At 48.2% G+C, this 22,279-nt stretch overlaps 1 protein-coding gene across 1 annotated transcript in view; it reads left to right on the top strand.

Annotated features, from left to right (window-relative positions):
- Positions 1-22,279, top strand: part of AKNAD1 (AKNA domain containing 1) — a 28,279-nt gene extending 6,000 nt beyond the window's left edge. Inside the window, exons 6-18 of the mRNA XM_053915889.1 lie at positions 2,871-3,004; positions 5,748-5,904; positions 7,002-7,090; positions 7,565-8,199; positions 8,398-8,552; positions 8,928-9,042; positions 11,002-11,203; positions 13,905-14,002; positions 16,849-16,971; positions 17,062-17,169; positions 19,011-19,092; positions 21,124-21,253; positions 21,983-22,279. Of these exons, the coding sequence (XP_053771864.1) occupies positions 2,871-3,004; positions 5,748-5,904; positions 7,002-7,090; positions 7,565-8,199; positions 8,398-8,552; positions 8,928-9,042; positions 11,002-11,203; positions 13,905-14,002; positions 16,849-16,971; positions 17,062-17,169; positions 19,011-19,092; positions 21,124-21,253; positions 21,983-22,114 (2,160 nt within the window). The 3' untranslated portion in view covers positions 22,115-22,279. The remainder of the gene's footprint in view (positions 1-2,870; positions 3,005-5,747; positions 5,905-7,001; positions 7,091-7,564; positions 8,200-8,397; positions 8,553-8,927; positions 9,043-11,001; positions 11,204-13,904; positions 14,003-16,848; positions 16,972-17,061; positions 17,170-19,010; positions 19,093-21,123; positions 21,254-21,982) is intronic.

The following is a 22,279-nucleotide window of genomic DNA, read 5'->3' as shown; positions in this document are numbered from 1 at the left end:
TGAGTTCCCTATAGGACATCCAATTGTAGAGGTCTAGTAGGCAATGAGAGCACAATCTGAGGCAATTATTGGACCTCAGAGGACTAGTTTGGGCCGGAAAGGTAGATTTGGGTGTAGGTGTGGATTGAAGCCATGGGGTATGTGCGATTGCCCAGGTAAACACACAGAGTACGCAGTGAAGTCCAAGGTTAGAGTCACGGGAAACAGCACCCAGGAGCAGGTGAAAGAAGAGGGGTCTACCACAGAGACCTAGGAGGAGTGACTCGAAAGGGCAAGGCAGATCCAGGAGGGGCAGTGTGGCAGAAGCCAAGAAAAGAGGGTTTTAAGAAGTGGGGAGTGGGCCACACCATCAAATGTTCAAGGTGGGAAGGAAAGCAAGATGTGTGCTGAATTTGGCAACCCAGTGGCCATGAGGGGCCTTGGCCATCCTAGTTTCAATGTAGTGGCGGGTCTATGGGAGCCAGATTGCAGGGGTTAAGGAGTGAATGATAAAGGGGATCTCCAAAAACCTGAGCTTTCAGGAACTGGGAGAACACAGACTTTTAAAGGGCCAAGCAAAAGAGAGGGAACTGGTTCAAGGTACTGGCCTTCTGAGGCCTCAATTCAGCACGTTCCTCCCTGGTGTTAGAGGGACGTGGGGATTCCCTCCATCACGTTGGGATGGAGAAGAGGCAAGGTGACTCCTGAGGGCACCAGCCTGGGTCTGAGAGTTCAGGCCCTTTGTTCCGGTTTTGGAAGATGGCCAGACAGAGCTAACACCTCCGAGTAAGCAGCACAGCGCAGTAGAACGCACTCCGATTTTGGAGCACACGCCATTAGTTCTACATATTGGTGGTACAATCTTAGACAGGTAGCACGTCTTCCCATCTCAGAGTTTTACAAGAATTCAACAAGGACCATTTATGGCTCGGAAGCTGTACCCTGTCTTCTTCTGAGATGTAACATGATTCAAAATCCAACATCCTAACTTAAAATGGGCTTCTCTTTTCTCTCTGCTTCAAACACCTAATTCTTTCTCAAGGCCTTAATGTCACTTTTGTGCCACCAATCCCTCAATGGCCAGTCCTAACTTCTCACCCACATCTCCACACTGGTATCTTCACTTGGGTATCCCATTCTCACTGAAAATTCTCCCTCGTCCAACACTGTAGAATTTGTTGATGTTGCTACCTTCATTGAGAATTTTGGCCTGTCCAAATTCCTTATTTAGTCAGGTCTCCCACATTCTGCCCATCTCCCAGGCTGGACCCCTGAGCATGGCCTGGAGAGTCACAGACCCAGGCCGCGGCCTGGCAGGAACCAGGTGGCCTGCTCCAGTGGAGTACTCGGGGAGACTTTAAGAAGGCATGGTTCAACAACAGTGTGGTCATGGTTAAGGGAAACCGGTGAGCAGTGGGAAACAACAGTAGAGCAGAAGGGACAGAGGAGGAACAGACACTGGAGCCCAAGGAGAGTAGCTGCAGCTGTGGGAGTAGCTGGCGAGCTCTGTGGCTTTTGGTAGAGACACAGCCAGTCCGTGATGATACAAGCAGGAGGAAGTCAGGGAAAACAAAGACCCCTTACCTCATTCTTCTTCAGTTCCTCCCTCCTGTTGATGCTGTCCCGGGAAGGTCAGCTTCCTGGGTGGGGCACAGAGAACGATGGAGGATGCATCTGGAAGGAGAAATGGAAAACATCTGCCACACTCGCCATTTTTTATACCCAACAGCCAATATGTTTCCAAACTTGTTTGTTCATTTTTTATAACAAGAATTGATAATGATGATGATAGCTACCCTCTACTGAGTATGTACTATGCTCCCTGCACCAAGCATTACCTCATTTAATTTTCACCATATGAGAAAGTTGAAGTTTAGAGTTCAAGTTCACTAAAATCATACAATTAATAGCTGACAGAGTCTGAACTTGAACCCTGGTGTGTCTGATCCTTTAACCCTGCAATGGTATGTTCCCGCCTTTGGGAATCTCTTTCCAAATCTCCCATTCCTCTCCAATTTCATGGATACTGCCTGGACCAGGCCCTCCTGAGCATCCTTCAAGCCTGACTTAAGTCTCCCTTCTTTTATAGAGCCATGGCAAAGGACTCCGATCCTCGGTCTCTTTTTCCAACTGGAATAAAGTCCGGAGACCAGGGACTGTGCCTGATGCAACTTTTAGATCCATCACACTTTCAGCGCAAGGCCAGACATGGCAGTGCTCAGGGACTGTTCAACAGCTGCGGCTGCAGAGCTAAAGCCCCTGCCCCTCAGACGGGCCCCTCAGACAGGCCCCTCGCCTGCACGGCGCTACGTGTGGGGATGCGGTGCCAGCTGGAAGACCCATTCGCAGCTTGTGGCTCAGCTTTCAGCTGTTCCTTCCCCGTCTCACCCTCTAATGCCGCAGACTCAAACCCAGGTCCCCTAAGTGTAGTTTCTTTTTAAGATCTATGTGGCATGAGACATGCTTCCTAGAGCTCCCATTTCCTCCTCTATAAAACCGGGATAATAATATCTACTTCGCAATACCTACAACACTGATGCGTCGATTAAATAGGATAATGAATGGGAACGTGCTACATAAGCTAAAAATCATTGGGCATATGTAGGATTATTCACGTCCTGTTAAGGAAGTCCAGGGGCCCCTGGGTGGGCTCAGGGAGAGAAATCGGGAGACACTGAACTTCCCGGCTCTGTGCTCTGATGGCGGTGTGAATGTCGAGACGGCTCTTGTCTGTATTTCAGGTGTCAGACTCTGACACAACACCAGGGCCAGGAGAAGGACGGTGGCTTCGTTTTGACACTACTGTAGGGTACACCCTCCGTGGTTTTGGGGAAAAACAACTCCACGCATGGGGTTCCAGGTGAATGATTCCAGTGACTTCTCTGCTACAGGCCCTGTTGAAACTGCAGGGACATCTTGCATTGCTGGAGCAGGAGTTTGTGGCCAAGGAAGAGAAGCATCTGACTTGGAAGCAGCAAGCCCACAAGCACGAACCCCCAGCCGTCAGTGACTTTGATCCAGAAAGGTCAGGCTTAGACTGTGAGAGGTGCAAGGGTTAGAGAAGAGAGCTCCTTCAGTTGGGATTCTGAAGTGGCTGCCGGGTTAGTGCTTGGAGAGCCACTAAAGGTCCAGAAAGGTCTTGGGTCAGTAAAAACTATGCCACCGATGAATAGGTGTCATCTCAAGCAAGAAATAGGAAGGCATTTCTGTTATGTGTAAGGTCTCGTGCCAGGTGGTGACCCAGATGGAGTGTCCCAAATGAACAGTTGTCCCCTTGAGGCACAGTTGCCTCATCCAGGGGACAACTGTGTCACCATCTTGCATTTCAGTGGACGTCACTGTACTCGGTTCTGAGACCCGGAAGCGCACAGGAGAACCCTAGAGAGGCTCACAGTCTAACCCCAGAGGGCCTCCCCCTCTCCACGCTCCTCCATCCTCTCCTTCACGCCACTCCTGCCTCTACTTCTCCTGCCTGGTTCTTCTCTTCTATCCCTCTCTCCCCCCTTTCTTTCTCGTCCACAGACAAGTCCAAAGGGGCCATGGCAGGAGAGGATTGTTGTCAGCTGGCGAATGTTGGGGTGAGGACCCCACAAATTCTGAAAAAGGGAAAACATTAAAACTTAAAGTCAAAGGATTCCTGCGTTAATCCACATTAGAAACTTGGAGGCATGTTCACGGTGAAGTTTCCAACCGGCCATTTTTATGGCACATGACCCTCTCTCTTTCCAATCCAAACAGCTTTATGATGTATTCCAGGAATCGGGGCTCAGGTTCTGCCCATATAATTTCCTGCTATGAATGAAAAGAATCCATTTACTGGGCTCAATATTTGTAAGTTCAGCTCTTTCTATTCATAGCATTTTAACACGTTTTTGATGCCAAAATATGTCAATGGTTTATGTTTTAGCACTTGCATCCTGCGGTATTTATCCCAAAGTATAATTTTACTTTTTCAAATGAATGAAACCTCTGTCTACTGTTATTTCAATACCAAGTAATTAGAAAGGAAGGATGGAGTTTTAACATTGCTTCCCCCCCCCCCCCCGCCAAAGCCTTTTTTTTTTTCCAGGGGGGAAAAAAAAGATCTCCACCTGCTTTCCCTATTTGTTGAAAAACAAATAGAGTAAGGATATTTTCCAAGGAATCCCACTTGTTGGCAGGAGTTCTAAAGACAGGGTTCTGCGCACATTAAGACCAAAGTGAGGCAATCAGTGCCTTATTTATACCCCAGTCCCACCCACGTGGTGCCTGGCTCCAGGATAAACCGAGTTTCAACTGCAATTATATCCCATATACAGGAAAAGCTTTCAACACCGGGGTGAGGGAAGGACCCAGCCTCTCTCAAAATGCAGCAAAGCCACCTCAGAGCAAGCAGAGCTGCTCAGTGTGAGGTTGGTCCTCCTGTTCTCACGTGGGTAACATGTCAATGAGCAGAACCCCATGCTACCCTTGAGGTGTTGGTATGTCGAGAACCTTCTAAGTGTTGAGTCCAAAGGCCTTTGCAGATGGCTTTCTGTAGGGGAAAGAATTCTGCAAAGTCACTGACTAATCGCTTTTTGAAGTCAACTGTTGTGCTCTTACTAAAGCCTTATTATTGCCTTTAAAAGGTAAGATGCAAAAATAGCTGTTTGGATTTCATGCATCCTCTTTGTCAGAATGTAGTCTGGAAGTGGATTGATTCTTTATAGTTTCTTCACATGACCCAGCACACCAACCAAGACAACCAACAGAAGAACCAGCACACGAACACCCAAGCCAAGGAGCTGAGAAATGGGGTCCTTCTACCTCCATCAAGCCCTCCTTCCTAAAGGAGGCACAACCATCTTGTGCTTTACCTAAAAGATCACACATTCCCTCAAAAATGCCTTTTCTCCATCCCCAAATCTGCAGTTTTGATTGCAGGTCACCCCCCTTCTTCCTTCCCTCACTTTCCAGCCCCTCCAGCCCCATCTCTTCCCACGACCTGCAGCCTCACGTCATCATCTCTCTTCCTTTGCATTTCTGGTCTCTCTCCTTGTCCCCTGCGTATTGCTCTTCTGCCTGCTAGGGTAGAACATATTTCCCTGTATTTTATTTGATTAGCAGTGTGGTTCTTCATGCTTAGATCTTTGTCCCACCACTTACTGAACAGGCCAGCCTTTCCCCACTAGTTGAAAAAGGAACTTTTATCCTATACAAAATCTCCATGGGTATCTGGGACTGCTCTGTCCCTCCCACTGAGCTAGGCGTTTGTTTCTACAGCAACCACACTGCGTTAAACTACCACCGTTTAGTCTATATTTTGAAATGTTTCCTTCTTTTCAAAACTTTCTTTAGCTATTCTTGCACTCTCTTATTAAGACTTTATAATCAGCTCACCAAATTTACCAAATTTCTTAATAAAATTCCATTAGAATTTTGTTCAGGATCGTGTTGAATTTATAGATTAGTTCCAGAAGAGTTCAAACCTTTGCAATAAATATGCCTGTCCAGGAGCATTTTTAAAAAATGTAGATGCTACACACTTTTTGTTTGAGACATTGGAAGCACAGAAAGATTAAGTGGTTTGTCCAAGGATACACAGCTAATGAATAACAAAATAAGGATCAGAGCCCAGGCCTTTGGAGGGAAACTATAAACAGGATGCTTGTCAGGGTGGGTGTCCATTATTGCTTCCTGAAGACAGACCACTTTAATAATATTATAACACTGTTATAGTCAAGAATTGTTGATACTAATTGGAATGTTGACTGCATACCCTATAAAGATGCCTGTTTATGTTTACTTAGAAAAGTGGAAGGTGAAATGTTCAGGTTGGAGATGCTACTTGAAGAGGTTAAAGAGAAGACAGAGGAAGGCAAACATACTTCAGCGAGCTCTCCTCCCTCAAGGTCTCCCGCCACCCCGGCTGACTTGCCACCCACGTCCTCTCCACCCTCAGATGAGGTAATACGGAACCTATAGCCTAATTCCATGCCAGGAAAAAAATGGTTTCTGTGCATTTATAGAGTCCTAATTCATGGAATCACAAAATTCTATTTTAATCTTTCATGAAAATTTGACTTTCCAAAGTCTCGTATATCATATTATTTAAAATGGGATCAGGTTGTAAAAAGTAGAAGCTATTTCAAGCGTCGGCTTTTGAACTATCTTATTAGTTTAGGCTGTAATAAGGCAGTTTAAGCTGATGACTGCTGAAGAGCTATTTCTTCTGGAAGAATAGTAATTTTTTTGTGGATGGAAATAATTATTTCCTCTTAATTTTCCCTCTTAATGGTTTAGTACTCGCTCTTCTAAATAAAGAATAACACACTCAGTGAAAGAACTATTTCCATGAAGCCACATCTGCATTTTTCTCTCTCAAGTTAAATTCTTTTGGATTGTCTACAGTTGAAAAATTAGGAATTCAAATCAATCCCCACTGTCTTTCTACACTTTATGTTTTTGTAGCCTCAACTATCAGAACATTTCAGACTAAATTAAAATTCTGAGAAGCTGAATCATCTGGATAATTGCCTTAAATTGATTCTTTTGTTTCAGGCAGCATTCGAGGACACAGTCTGAGGCACACATTCAAAAGTTGAATAGGTTTTTGTCAGAGTTAAGGATTACACAGGGTGGGGCAAAAGTAAGTTTACAGTTGTGAGTCCCTGAAAACAGTTCATTCTTGTATTGTTATTTTCCATACGAACAACTGTAAACCTGCTTCTGTCCTATTTTGTATAAATGTTAGCCTTTCCAAAGAAGTGTGTTTGCCTCCTCAAAACATTTACCTTCCTGGGAAAATGGCATTCATTCTAATGCCCGGCTTCCGAGTTAGGCCATTTCTGTAACCTTCACTTCCAGCCCCCATCCCACACCAGGCAGGGCTCTTTGCTTGGTCTGTGAGCCCAGAGCACTGTGTGTCCTTTGTCCTTGGGCAGCTGTGCCTGTCTCTGTATCCCAAACATCTGACCGAATGCCTGGTGCAGAGCTGATGCTCAGCAGAGCAACTGCTGAGCCACTGCCTGCGCCTCACAAGCAGTTCCCCAGGTTCCCGGCAGGTTACCCTGCAGTCAGGGACCCGAATTAGCCTCAAGGTGGTGAGGGGCCTGGTGAGTCAGGTCTGCCTTCTGCCCAGCAGCTCCCTCAGGTCTGGGCCTGCTCTTGGTCCCAAAATTACAGTGACGGTTGGGAAATGATGAGAACGCTGTAACTTTGTGAAAACAGTCTACTGCTAGGTTATTGGCTCTTTCAGCAAATGTTTATGGCTAAATGTTACGCACTCTTCTAAGTATGGGGGACAATAAACATAAACAATCACCTGCCCTCACGACGCTTGTATTTCTGTGAGGGTCACGTACAAGGAACCAATGAAATCGACACGTCATCACAGAATGTGAAAAGGGCTACGCAGGAAGACATGACACACTCCTTACGACTCTGAAGCCAGACTGCCTGGGTCCAAACTCTGGTCTGTCATTTAGTGACTTTGTGACCTTGGGAAAGTCACATAACCTCTCTGTGCCTCAGTTTCCCCCTCTCCTACACTTCCAACTGCTTTTCCGCAAAGTCTTTGCAAACTGTAAAGCTCTGAACCAACAGAATTATTGTTCACGGCGTATAGTTTTGCCATCATCACTTTTGACCCGGTGTTCCCCATTCGTAATGAAATCCCCTCCAAGTGCTTCCCCGGACCAGCACTACAGGGCCCTGCGCACTGTAAGCCCCTTACCTGGGTGCCGGCTGCTCTGTCAAGTATCTCGGGTGTGAGGGTAGAGTCACTAGGGAGAAGGGGTCAGGGCAGGTTTTTCAGAGGGGGCAAGATTGGAACCGAGTTCTGGGGGAAAAGGAGGAGGCAGCTAGAGGAGAAGACAGGAAACGGGTCTCCAGGTGGGATGTGGAGGTGCCTTGAAGGTCACCCTCCGCGGGACAGCAGCCCTAACAAGTCCCTGCGGGCGACTCTCCAGATTCCTAGGAGCCGCCGGCAGTCCCCGGCCCGGGGCCAAGTGCGCGCTGGGGACAGGGTGCCCCAACACGACGTAGGAGGCTCCTGGAAGGAGGACCTGAGTCTCTCGCCCCGCAGGCCCCAGCGGGGACAACCACAGGCCCCTTTCTATGCAGGGGCACCCCAGGGAGGGCCCGAGAGGCTCCACGGAGAAGGGCCCTGCACCGCGGGTCACACCGCTCGCCTGGCACCCCAGGGTCCCTGGAGGACCGGCCCGGCCTCTGCAACCCTCTGGGAGAAGCCGAGGGGCAGGGGTGGGTGCAGAGGACGAGTGGCCACAGGATGTCCCCACCACACTCTACCTCTAGCTGCTCCTTTCCACCTCCCAGGCCTGCTGAATTTAAATTCCCTACGACTCTTTAAAGAAAAACCGAATAATCCCCCAAAGCAGCGCTCCAGGTAACTCAGGAACGGATTCTAAAAGTCAAACTGCCCGCTTCGCCTCTTTAAAGACCAGACCAACCAGATCAAAGGGCCTCGAGGTGGTCCCGATTGCAGCGTCCTGTTCGGCGCCCGGTCCTGCTCCGCCCAGGGCACGCCGCTGACTCCACCAGGCACCAGCGTCGCCGAGGGCGACTCTGAAATGGACTTAAGATCGGCTGGCTCTGTACCGAGGGGCGTCCTGGGGGCTGGGCCGCTGGGAGCGGCCCATCGCTAACATTTCCCACTCAGCGCCGCTCACTCGCTCGGAGCTTGCCCAGGTGGCTGGGCCGGAGCAGGGTTCTCCAGCTGCGGCCGGCCTCGAGTCACCTGCGCCTCTGATGGAAGCTGAACCGCGGGCTTCCAGTCCCTAGTTTTGGACGCCCTGCAAAACTCTGCATTTCCAACAAGCTCCCAGGTGAGGCCCATGCTGCTGCCCCGGGGCCGCACGGGAGATGAGCTCATTACCAACGGATTGGAAACACTGGGGTTAAAACCCCTGGGTCTCAAATGATGACGACAAAATTATAAGCAGCTCACAGTCATAATTCTGTGGGTTCAGAGCTTTACAGTGCACAAAGACTTCTTTGCAGAAAGCAGTTGGGAGCTCAGGGAGGTCAGGAGACTGGCTCAGGGCAAACGACGGGGCACACTGGATGTCGGGCGTCCCAGCTCAGGTGAGCCCTCCCTAGAGTCGGTAGTGTAAACCGGCCTTGCGTGTGACCTGCAGGGGAACCTGTTGACCTGAAGTGTTTGAATCACACACACTCGCACACACACACACAAGAGAAAAGCATAAATATTTCACTGAATGTTACTAGTATTTTTTCTATTTTTTAAAGTTTTTTGTTTTGTTGTTGCTACTAGTATTTTAAGATATATCTGTCCAGTCTTTTTTCTCTGCACAGCCAGGCACGTTTTTGCAAAGATGGGATCCTACTCTATGTATTGTTTTGTGATTTTTTTTTCATTTAACATTATAGTGTGAGGAGCTCAACATATCACTTAGAATAAATAAGCCTACAGCTTCATTTTTTAAGGGCTGCATTGTATTTCATCCTAGGGATGTACCCTGACTCCTTTAACCAATCCCTCATTAATGGACATTTAGTTTTTTTCCCAGGTAACATCATTGTAAATGCAAACTTTTTCATAGTTGATTATTTCCTGAGAATAAAAACCTAGGAGTGCAGTTAGTGGTCCAAAATGTACACGTTGAAAACTCTGACCTGCAGGCCTTATGAAGCTCAGAGCAGTCAGTCCCCACACCCACGGCAGAGTAGGGGGGAGTATGCGCCTCCAACCTGAGCCCACCCTGTATTTTTGGTTCTTTTTCTTTCTAGCCTTTGCCAAAGTGATAGAGGGAAAACTAGCATCTCATGGTTTAATCTGTGTTTCTTTGACTATTTGTGAAATTTAACCCATTTTCCTGTTTCTTGGCTATTTCCACTTCCTCTCTGACAACATGTTTTGTTTACAAAACTGAACCCACATTTTTTTAAAGCAGACAACTGGGGAAATACTACGAGCAAATGAAGTTCAGTAGTGAGATTTTTAGCACACGAAGTGCTCTAAGGAGCAGAATCACAGCTGAGAACACAGCACACAGGGAGGGGAGCAAATCCCAGCCCCATGTGTCTGTCATGTGTCACTCTTGGGGTGACCGTGTCAGGTTGTATCAGTTCTCTGAGCCTTAGATTGTTCATCATTAAAACGGGGACAACAGGCCAGGGTGGTGGGAAGGAATAAAGGCGGCCATGGGAGAAGTACCTGGCACAATGAGTGATCAGCCCATGCTTGTTTTTATTAACAAGAAAACACCGAGACCCTCCAAAACATGAATGGAACAACAGATATGAAGTACAAAGTCACGAGTAGGAAATACAGCGAATAAATCAGCACATAGGAAAGCGTTGATCTCCTTTAATAACAGAGGAAATGCTAGTCAACACAGGGTGCCACCCCCCTTATTAAATGAACAAAAACATTTTCTACTGATAATTCCTGATGCAGAGGAAGGTGTGGTCACACTGAGTGGCCCACATTGTTGGTGGCTGTGTAATTCGCACTTTGTGGAAAGCAGTTTGGCAATTCCTATCATCACACAAACATGTTCTCAACCTCTGACCCAGGCGTTTCCTTAGGAAGCAATTCACATATGGAAAAAACCACCTACGCAACGCTTAGGCCAGTGTTGCTTATGATGAGAAAGGTGCGTGTATCTTGTTTGCCAGGAGGGTGAAAAGCGCCCTCAGAAATGCACGCCAGGCGCTGTCGGGGTGTCGTTCTTGCGTGTGAGACAATAACCCAGTCTTCTAGACAGCCCCTAACCCTGTGCTAATTCTTAGCTGAATGCGTTTCTTTGGAAAAGCCTTCAGAGCTCTACTAACCAATGGTCAGACTGATAGATTTAAAACTTTAAAATCTGTTCAGCGTCTGGAGGAGCTTGGGGTAATTTGAAACTAAAGGATATAAAAAAAGGGAAAAGTATCCTCTCGTTGTAAACCAAGCTTTAAAATTTATTTGGCGGTGGAAAGAAGTTGAGGCGAGGCTGTGGTAAGGGTTCTTCTTCTTCTGAGCCCCGGCCGGTACTGCACAGACCCCTGCGGGAGGAATCAGAACCAGGCAGCCCTAAGTGGTGAGTTCAGCTGAGCTCTGGCTGCCTGCTGGGCTGTGCTTGAGCAGCCAAGGGATGAGTCACTTCCGTGGTCACAGCCACATCTGTGTGTGTTTTCTGGTGCAGCAGGACCCCCACAGCCCCTCCGGAAGGCAGAAACGTGCGGAACGTGCAGAGATAACCAGTCGGAGCTGTGTCTTCTGCCACCGGGTCCTTGAATGGTGAGAGCAGCTGAACTCCCAGGGTGGGCGGAGGCCAGGCCCGGGATAATGACTCCAGTGAGAGTGGGTGTCAACTCGCTGACCAGGTGCCAGAAGCCACTGGCACAGTTACAGAACCACAGACCTCAGAGCTGGGCACATAGCCCAGCCTCCCTCCCAATCTGCAAACCCCCGTAGCTGTGGTTCTCCACTGGGGTCAGCATCAAAGTCACCAGGGAGATTTTAAAATCACGTGCATGCCACGGCTCCACCTACTGTATCAGCCTTGCCAGGGGTGGAACCCTGGAGGAATTCTTATTTTCAGTCTCCCCAGCTGATTCCAATAAGCCCCCTTAGCCATGAACCATGGCTGCGGCAGGGAGGATGGTTTGTCCCGCAGGCTCCTTTGAACACTGCCCAGAGGAATGTGGAATATTGTCACACACCACTGAGTACCAGCTCCCACCCTCACTCCTCTCCTTGGGATGGGCCCCACCTCTGCCACAGTCACACCAGAAATAAACCCTATCCCACATCTCAGGGCTTTCTTCTCCCCAGTCATTACTCAGCAAGAAATCTTCAAGGTAGTAAGTGGGAAATCCTGTACAAAGTTGCAGATATGAAATCCAAAGGAGAAATGCTTGTTTTAGAAACACTCACTGGAGCAATTGTTAAGCCCCCGTGAATTAAGAATCACTGCCTTGAAGCTTCTATCAGTTATGGAGAGGTGCCTCCTCCAAGGTCAGGAGGCCCCGTGGACTGGGGCCAAAGCTTGCCTAATTTACCTTTGGAAGGGCAAGGGTCAAGGTGGGAGGAGCTGTTCGGCAACCACTGTTACATGTAGTAATGGACTCTAATAGAAGCAGATGACAAGGTCTGAAAGACTGAAGTTTCCTGTTAGAAAACACTCCACCACGGGAATGGGCACTTGTCAAAAGCGTTCCATGAGCTCCCCCCTCCCCCAAAGAAAGAGCGTGGTGTCTGTGCTAACATCTCCCCGGTATCATCTGGCCTGGCCCCAGGACTTTAAGCCATTGTGCCAGTTGGCTCTGGCTGTCAATATAAGGGGCACTTCCTGAGCCATCCCAGGCCTACTACTTGTATTTGTTGAAGTAAGAATCCAGATTTGGGATTTCTTTTTAGGTTTTATCAAGCATAATAAAAATACTTTATATTTTAGAAACATTTTCATCAAGCATTCTAGGTACTGTTTCTCTTCCAAATTCCTAGTCTAGACAGTCTAGACCCTGCAGGGACCCAGGCTGTAGACTAGATTTACCCTTTCACGACAGACGAGGAGGAGAGAAAAGCACACCCAGTGTAAATCAGACCTAACCGGGAATGCACTTCTGGGGAGTGACGAGATACATACATGGTTTGCAAACTGGACTCTTGGTCAATCACAGAGTCTCTGAGGAACTCACTGAACAGAGGGTTGTGTGTACTCTACTTTTTTAGATTTGCTCTCTTAGATGGATTGTGTTCTTTATAAAACTTGCTGATGGACATAACATTTGCGAAGTGCTGCATACATGCAGATAAATGACATAGATGCTACATGTAAAGTGCTTGTCCCTTTGTGTTATTTCTGATGCAGAACTTTGGATTTAAGCTACTAAAACTGTCTCCTCAGGTAGAATTACCCCTAGCTGTTAGGTTTGGCAAGAAGATTTCCATGCACAAAGAGGCTTAAAAGAGGCAGAAAAAGAAAGTCGTGTTGGACTGAACTCACTAGGGTGAGATCCAAGTTCTCCACTTTGGAGAGCAGATGTTCCAATGCCCCAGGGGAGGAGGGTGGAGAGAGAAAATGAGGTGTGAGAAAGTGTGACTCAGGAGGACAGCATGTTTTTCCAAGAGGAGGGGCAGGGCCTGGCTTCTGGACCCCCAGCCCTACAAACTCAGGCCCAGGGAGACCTGCACGCATTCACCAAGCAGTACCAGGGCTCACCCCCTGCCCTGGGAGTCAGTCCCATTCCTCCTGCCTCTCGGGCTCAGTCCAGGGTATCTTGGGCATGGTGCCCTCTACCCTGAGAGTAGTCAGCTTCCCCAGGGGCTATTACTGCACCGCAGGGGCTGAGAAGAGCCTAGGAATTGTTATTAGAATCCCTTTGGAGGAGTGAGAAGGTCTGGCAAGGAGAGAGGCTGAAGCATGACAGGTCAGAGGAAGCGTCTGGTAAATGACAACTGGAGGGCATCTTCTGATGCCCCCTGGTGGCCTTGTACAGATAAGCCCAGATGTCCCCTTAGCTTCCAACCCCATAGACACCAGACAAAACCTACTTTATGGACTTTTGAGATACATTCAGTTTGTACTTAGAGAGTCAAAGCCATGTGACACATAGCATGGCTTCTTCTTCCCTTGCTAAGAACTGATTTTAAGACATGAATATGGAAAAGCCCTCCAAATTTCTATAATTACAAACCTCAGGTTTCTATATTATGTATGTAGGTATAATGATGAGATATTATCCTCTGGAGAACAAAACAGATCTACTTTTAATGTTTGGTAACTATGTTCCTATCAGGCCAAACTGTGCTGGGTGCCACTGCTGATGGGGAAGCTCTAAGGCAGGCAGGCAGAGGGCAGCCCTGGGTTGATGACAACATGCCACCGCTGCATCATCCCAGCCTCTGATATAGGAAAGTTAACATTCAGCTCTACCAACTCTCTATCTCTAGGAGACTTGTACTGAGTTTATGGGATTTTATGCACCTTTTTTAGGAAGCAAAACGTGGAGAAAAAAGGCCACAGAAGGACCAGCTGTGGAAGGTTTCCCGCTGTCCTCCAAGAGCAGGCGCTGCACTCAAATTCAAGTCTCAGTAAGTTGAGGGGCCTGGGCTATGGGTGTTCAGTCTTCAAGGCACGTCTCCATAGGGTGTGCTCATGGTGGGTGCCAGCTTGCCACCTGCCACTCTGAATAGCATTGCCTAGACTGGAGTGCTGCATGTTGTATTTTTTTTTTAATGTAAAGAATTAAAAACTAAACAGAGTTAAATAAGACGTGTTCAGGTGGGTGAGCGTGCCAACCCACTTCTGGCTGGACTTGCAGGACTCCATGGACTCAGTCACTAGGTGGCCTCGGTTCTGTGTCATCACCTGCCCAGCATGACCCACCAGGCGCACACCTGTGAGCTTTGCTGCCACTCGAGAGTTGCTGCTGACACGCCCGTGCACATTTCAGAGAAGCAAAGAAAGTCAGGGCTTGGAGGAGGCCCAGTGAGCACAGTGCACGGAATTCAATGATTTTGAGTCACAGGAGCCTTTCTCAGAGATAATTTGAGCACACCAACACCCCCTGGCAGAACTGCCCTGGGTGGGGGAGAGGGGGGGCCAAGGCCTGCCTGCTCATGCAGCTCCTGAGCATGAAAGCCACCTCTGAGCCTGGTCTGCCTGGCTTATATGTGAGGAACCCAGGGGCCAGAGGGCTAACGAGGACGACGTTCAGAGACCTCACGTTCACACAGCCTGTAGCCGACAGCCTTTCCATAACTCACTGTTCTATGTCACGTTTAGTTCTAGTCCTTCTCTGTAGATGACACGTTTTCAGTGACTGAACACTGACCATACCAGAGGCTACAACAGAGGAGTTTTTCGATGTGTGGCCAGCAGGCCTCAGGGAGTCGCTGAGACCCTTACAGGGGGACCAGGAGGTCCTCTCTTTTCTAGTAATGCATCTATGTGAGGACAGTATCGCCACAGATGGAATGGAGACACAGCCATGGAATTGGCTACCTTTGATTAAGCCAGATATTCGAGATACTTGCTAACACATAAAACGCGCCACTCTTCTAACTTTATTTTCAAAAGTTTAGTTTTTGTTTAAAAATGTTTTGTTAATATGAAATAGGTTACTATTCTTTTTAAGTGATATAATAACTAAAATATTTTTTAAATATCTCAGTTAAAAATTTTTTTTAAAGCCTGAGGACTACCCACTGAGTCTTGGAAAGATCTGAATGACTCTGTATAGGCAAAAATGATCTGAAATTTTTATGTAGACATCCCTCTACTAGTCCATCTAAGCTGACTGGCTGTGGTGAGACAGCCCTTCTGCAACGCAGGGGGAGATTTCACCACCAGTAGATAAAATGGCACAGGTCACTTTACATGGAGAATAGAAGTTCTCCAGGGTCCTCAGTTTTGAGTGTAAAAGGGCCCTGGAATCAGAAGTTTGAGAACTGTTGGCATAGTGAATAGAATTTAGCTGTCACAGCACCCCTGATAGGTAGGAATTACCATCTTTATAGCTAAGGAAGTGGAGGCTCAGAGAAATGAAGTGACCTGCCCGGATCAAAGAGGTGGGGTATCAGTAATCTACGGTTGTGTAACAGAGGATCCCAAAACTTATGGGCTCAAAAGAGCCGTCATTTACCATCCAGTGTGGGTCAGGAGTCAGGGAGCAGCTCACCTGGGTGGTTCGGGCTCAGCGTCTCTCACGAGGCTGCAGTGAAGGTGTGGCCCAGCACTGCTGACTGGGGCTGAGAGTCTGTTTCCCAGATGGTCACTCGCATGGCCACTGGCTGCTTGAGTGTCATGACGACATGGTGGCCAGCTTCCCCCAGAGCAAGTGACCCAAGAGAGAACAAGACTGGAAACTTCAATGTCCCTTATGCCTGGGCTTTGAAAGTTACATGCCATCACCACCTCCTTATTCTGTTAGAAGTGAGTCACTAAATCCAGTCTACTTCTTGAACGACATGTCAAAGAATATGTGGACACACGTTCAACCATCACAGCTAAGTGACAGAGCCACGCTTCAAATTCAGACCTGAGTCTCTTGCTCTTCCCACCAACCACACAACCTTCCCAGGGTTTGTCTCTGTGGTCCATTTGTAGCTTTCTGGGCTTCAGGATTAGGAAGACATTCAATGATGATGGACTGAATGCAATTTGGGGAAGAAAAACCCTTTCTAAAGCTCGTTGCACACGTGACTTACACTTTGAAAGATAACATTACAAATGAGAGCAATAATGAATGCGGCCAGGCTGGCAGCACTGGCAGAGGCTTTGTGCCCCGGCTTCATCTGCCCTGGAGTGGAGATGCTGCTTGGACACCCAAGCCTGACGTGCGTACCTGCCTGGCCCAGGACCCCCGCTCTGGTCTTACCTGCACAGCTGCACTGGCCACACCTGCTGACCAAGTCTGACAGCTGCACAGGACACACATGTTCGCCACCGCTGGCCTCTGAGGAGGGCAAAGCTACAATTTAGGATCCTGCATGGGCTCAGGAATGAATGTCCTGGGAAAAACTATTTTTCCAGCCACCTGGGTGACGCAGCACGAGCTCATGGCCACAGCAGGGGATGAGAAGAGAATGTGGCTTTATTGGGGCAAATCTGGAAAAATGCCTTCAAATGCAAGATTGTCTGATAATCCCGAGGGCCAAATTCTGACAGATCCACCGATGCAGCAGACCTTCACTAAGCACCCACATGCACTAGGCAAATTGAGACTTTATCAGAACTGCCACTTATCAAAATGCCTCTCAGATGCAGAAAGGGACCACAGATGGCATTCCTAGGCTGGCAACTCCCCTTGGTAACACCGCCGGGGGAGTTCAGCACTGTGGCATCCAATGCACACCATGCCTGGTGAGAGCTCCACTCGCTACACTAAAGAAACTCAAGAAACTCACACTTCTTTATGTAACCTGGGTTTTTTCAGGCCCCGATACAGAACTGAGCTGCTACTTGGCCTCTGGCACTGGACTGCGGAGTACTAAGTGCGAGACCTGTGGCACTAAGATTCTGAACTCCCCAAGAGGCTGCCGGAAAGAACCACTTACAGGTGAGGGCGACCAGGGGTCCTCAGAAGGCAGCAGTGGGGACAGCTGTTGTTCCCACACAATGAGTCGTACTTTTAATCTTTCCTTTTTAGAATTTCATTACAGATACAACACGCCGGGCCAGAATCACTCAAATCACGGAGGAGGAAATGCCTTTGTCCAGCTCCACTTTTTAAATGAAAATAAAAATTCTTCACCTTGTAAGTACATCTCTTACATGATCCCATCTTTGTAAACAAGTGAGTCTCCCAAGCATGGGAGACTGACATCACACCAGCCAGTCCTTCCACTTGGGGGGCCGCTGCCCTGTCCAGTCTGCTACTCAGGTCTCCAGCCTGATGTCTGGAGAGCAAGGGGCTGGCCTGGGGCTGGGAGATGTGAAATCCTAACCACAAAGGACTTTGACAAAGGTATTAAGTACTATACAAGTGCAATCGGGTAACAAATTGTAAATATCTGCTGAGCAAACCACCAACAGGATAATTGCCACTGTTACTGTTATTATTCAGGAGTGTCAAAAGCTTTAAATATATCCCTGCTAACAGTCAGCATGGAAAGAAATAGGCTACTTTTACACTCCTTAAACATCATTGCTAACCTCAATGCAAAATTTTGCTTAGGAAAAAATTAAAATCTCACGAACACTGGTTCGCCAAGATGAATGAATAGGACGTGGCTCCTCCGTCCCAGGGAGTACACAGACCACCGAAAGGAACTCAAACCCAAATAAGGAAAGCCTACAGCAGAAGGTCCTACGAGCAGCCAGAGTACGCTGGGAAGGGGGCAGAAGGACACGTCCCTTGCTTTGTCTCTGGACAGCCCTACCTGGCCCTCTGACGCCCTTTCCTTGCTGGCGAGCTCCCACCTTCAGAGTTCCTTCTCTCTGTCTCTGCGGAAAGGGCAGGGAAAAAGTCTCTCACTTTTCACAATTGCCAATGTTTAGGACTCAAGGTCCTTTGCCTGACTGACCTTGGCTGCCAAACCTCCAGGTGGGTGGACTGTCCAACTGGCAGTCAGTGACTCTGCAGAGGTGACAGAGCAGGTTCCTTTCCTACCTCTTTGGTCTTCGGGTCTGCAGCTCATGGAACCTGTTATTCCAATAGGTGGGTGAGGGAAGCGACCGAGTCGTGTAAACTGTGGTCTTGGACTCCATTAGTAAACATACTGAGGCCAGGAGGGTAGACGTCACGGAAACTGGAACAGAAAACGCAGTGGGCTGTCGTGGGAGGTCATGAGGCCCTTTGGTAGACTTGGGGACATTGTAGATGTGAAGACTGGACTAGATGGAACTGGACCAGATGACCCCATGGCCCTTTCCAACTGAGTTTCTAGGTTTCAGATAAAACCCACAACTACACTTGGAGACTACCAAAGGCCTAGGACTGAGCTCCTCAGTGTCTCTGTGCGTCATGATACAAGTCTGGTGGCCAGCGTGACTGAACTGGGACTCTCTGGCACTGCCCGCCTTCCACGCCTGAGGGACAGGCAATCTCTCCCAGTCCCCTTGTCAAATGGGATCCTCCTGAGGCGGGGTGAAACCTAGCTACTAGAGACCAGTGAATGAGACATGAGGCCTGGGAGGAGAAGAGGGGAAGACAGAGAAGAGAGGAAGGGGAAGAAGAGTGACTTTAATCTCTTTATCTTCACTGTTCAGTCTCTATTTTCTAGAATTGTCTTAGGGACTTACTGGTTAGTTTCTGCTAGAGATCTTGTTCCTAGAGTCAAGAGGACTTCAGGAATCCAGCAGGCCCAGCCTCTTGGAAGCTATTATCCCTCAACTTCCACGTGAAGCTGTTGAACCTAGAAAATTAGACAGCATGCCCAGGTCACGTGGCCGGCACCCAGCAAACCTAGACACTTGGTCATTTGTGTGCTAATAACACTCTTTAAACACTGAGTTTCTTTTCTTGAATTCAGAATACTTGAGAGAAAATTTTGTTTTCCATGCTCCCCAAGTAGTTCAGGAAATGATACCCACATAGCCACCATTCAGGGACCATTTTTGATGCTCTGAATTTAATCATAGCCAACACTTTTTCAGCTTGTTCAAAACCAAACTGGATCTATTCCAAGAGAGCAAATTCAAAACCGTCTCAAGATGAACATGAGCCCATACCAGGAAAGTAAGTATTATTTTATTATTAGTAGTAATAACAAAAATACCTGCCCATTGGTTGGCTATGTGTTTAGTGAATTAAATTACCTGCTCAAGATCATCCAGATCCTACGTAGTAGAGGCAGGATTCAAACCCAGGTCTGGCTAATATTTCAATCATTCACTTATTCATCCAACAAATATTACAGTGCCAACAGCAGGGTGCTGTGCTAGCTGCTGAGGACACAGTGACAAAGTTGATGACTGTCCCTGCCCTCGTGGAGCTCACTTTTTTGGTACAGGAGGCAGTGTTTGGGAATGCCAAGGGCATTCAGCGTGCTATTATCTAATTTGGGGTTCAGGGAAGCTCAGCTCCAAAGAATACATGTGAATGAACTAGCACGGGGAAGTCGGGATAGGAGAGAATTCTGGTCTAAGAGAGCTTCCTGATGTGGAGAGACCCTTAGCAAGTCCAGGAACAGTGTGGCTGGAGCCTAAAAATAGGGAAGGGCAGTGGGACAAGGTGGAGCTGGTGGAATAAGCAGGGCCCCTCCATTCAACGGCTTGTCAGCTACAGGAAGGACTTCAAACTCTTAGCTATAATGGGAAGTCAATGAAGATTTTTAACCAGGGAGGTTTAAAAGATTTTTAGTGTTTTAAGAGATCATTGTAACTACGAAGTGAGGGGGAATGATAAGAGGAGTCAAAGATGGAGCACAGAGACCAAATAAGAAGCTAGAGCAATAGTCCAGGAGAGATGACGGTAGCTTGGTCAAGGGTGGTAGAAATGGAGAGAGGCGTTCAGGGGCTGTGTAAGGAGCAGAACCAATAGTGTAGTACAGTGGTTAAGAGTTCAGGCTCTGATGTCACACTCAGTCTGAACCCACTGCCCTTTGCTATAGTGGGGTACTGTTTAAGAATGTGGCCTCTGGAGACTTCTTGGGTTTGCATTTTGGCTTGGCATCCTTGGGCAGGTTGCTTGACCTCTCTGTGCCTCCCTATCCCCATTGTGTTCCTACATCATTCCCCACGTGCCGAACTCATCGAGGACTGAGTCAGTACACTGAAAGCACTGAGAAAGGTACCTGGCTCATATGCACTCGGCAAGGGATGGCTATTACTGCTGATGGGGTGACGGAGAGCATGTGGGGACACAGGACTCTGACACCCACACTTTCCAACTGCCCTGCCCAGAGTTTGTCATTAGCTGGGGCCCTGACGCTGAATCACCTCTCTCAACGGGAGGATAGATGCAGCTGATGTTAACATGACAGGGAGGAGAGAGGGAGGGAGGGAGGGAGGTACTGGGTCACAAGCACTTGAAGTCAGACTCACAAGGGCTACATATACCGAAGAAGTGACGCACAGCACAAGGACTCTCAAGCCAGGGGATGATGTGAGGATGGCTCCACAGCCCACCTGTGCAGCCAGGGTTGTGCAGACCACAACTCCAGGCAGTGCCCTTCACCCAGCGTTTGTGAGTGGAAGTCCCTTGTGTGTGCGGAGGGCGGCACCGCAGCAGTAGCCCTGGGACCCGCCTCTGTCCCCCAGTGCAGAGGCAGGGCCTTCGCTGAGAGACAGATTCACAGGTAGTGTCCTAGCCCAGGGGAGCCCGATTACGGAAGGAGGTGCTGCTTCAGAGTTTTTCCCTGCTGCCGCGCCCTTTCTGTGGAAACTGGCTCACGGGTGCTACAATGAACTTAACTCAGAGGGTCTGCATTTGGCAGACTGGTACGCATTTGTTTCACAAATATGCAGGGTAGAAGGTTGCCCCCAAAACAATGAAAATGGAGTAAAATCTCTTCGTGGAGTTTTGCCTCTTTCTGTGCCAACAGAAGAGGAGACATATGCTGGGCAGATGCCCTTCATAGCCATGGGAACCCCCTTCTGAAGCTCAGCTGCGGTCAGCCACGAAGGGACCGAGAGAGCCACAGCAGGCACAGCATGCCCAGCTCCTCTCCACCCACACGCACTCACAGGGCACACCGAGCCACAGGGCACACTGAGCCACAGGGCAGAGGGCACTCACACAGATGTCAACTGCTTTTTTGCCTTCTGGAAACAATCTCACGGCTTTCGTGACCTACACTTCAGACCTGGCTTCATCCTTGCCCCATTTCCACTCATGCAGGATTTCTGGAAGCAAATCTTCAGGCAACCTGAGCAGTACTGAAGAAACAAAATCTGAGGTGAGGACTCAGAAAACAGTCTAGAACCCTCGCAGCTTGTAAGCCAGGTCTTGATGATCACAACACTAACAGCCTTTAAAGTTTCAGCATGGAGGCATCAAACAATGTTCTGCCGAGAACAGTTTGTGCTCCCACTAATGACCGACACTTGGCCTGAGCAAACGCAGTTCTTCCTGAACTGGCTCCTGGGGAATGAGCATTGTGGGAGGTGCCTCAGCCTCAAAAGTCCCCTGGCCCAGGTGGGAAGGCACGACAGACTGTCCCCAGCTGCTTGCATATCTGTCCCAGTGACACTGGGATTACAGCTGCCAGCCACATCCAATTCTCAGATCAGTAACCTAACCCCAGGCCACTGTCAAAAGCATCTACGTGCAGGCGCTGCCTCCCTGCCCTCTCAGTGTTTCCGCCCTGCAGCAGCCCCAGGAGCTTTTCTTCTTTCTCACGGACCTCTTTCCCTACAGCCAGGAACCGCCCAGCAGGCTGCTGACCTCACCCTCTGATTCATGCTCATCAGTCATGTGTCAGTCTTTTTTCTGTCCCTTGCCCTAAAAAATATCTTCCATCGCAAATTAGTTTCCTAGGAAACCAACTCTCAAAAACAGAAACAGACCAGTGGACAACAGAGCACTCCAAACAAAAATTCCACCTTGCAGTGTTTAATGAAAACCCAATTGATATAGTCACAGTGGTATATTTATGTAACTACAATGTGTGGACTTTCCTCTGCAGGGTTTAAACTCCTCTTTGGATAATGCCCTCAGGACAGCAATTGTTTTGAAAGAAACTACTGACCGAATGATTAAAACTATTGCAGAAGATCTCGCCAAACTGCAGAGATGGAGGAATCGACTGAAATACTAGTTTGATGCAAGGCGACCAAGGATTTTTTTTAAAAATCCAAAGAAAACTTGATCTTCCCCCCCAAAATATTTTACTTATTACACAATTTAGGATGATGAATTTCTAGAGAAAATGCCAAAATAATAAGAAATGGGGTTTGGGAACAAAGTACTTAAATGAGAAAAA

Source organism: Desmodus rotundus, chromosome 12 (assembly GCF_022682495.2).
Source record: "Desmodus rotundus isolate HL8 chromosome 12, HLdesRot8A.1, whole genome shotgun sequence".
NCBI classification, from domain to species: Eukaryota; Metazoa; Chordata; class Mammalia; order Chiroptera; family Phyllostomidae; genus Desmodus; species Desmodus rotundus.
This window is presented reverse-complemented; position numbering and strand designations above follow the sequence as displayed.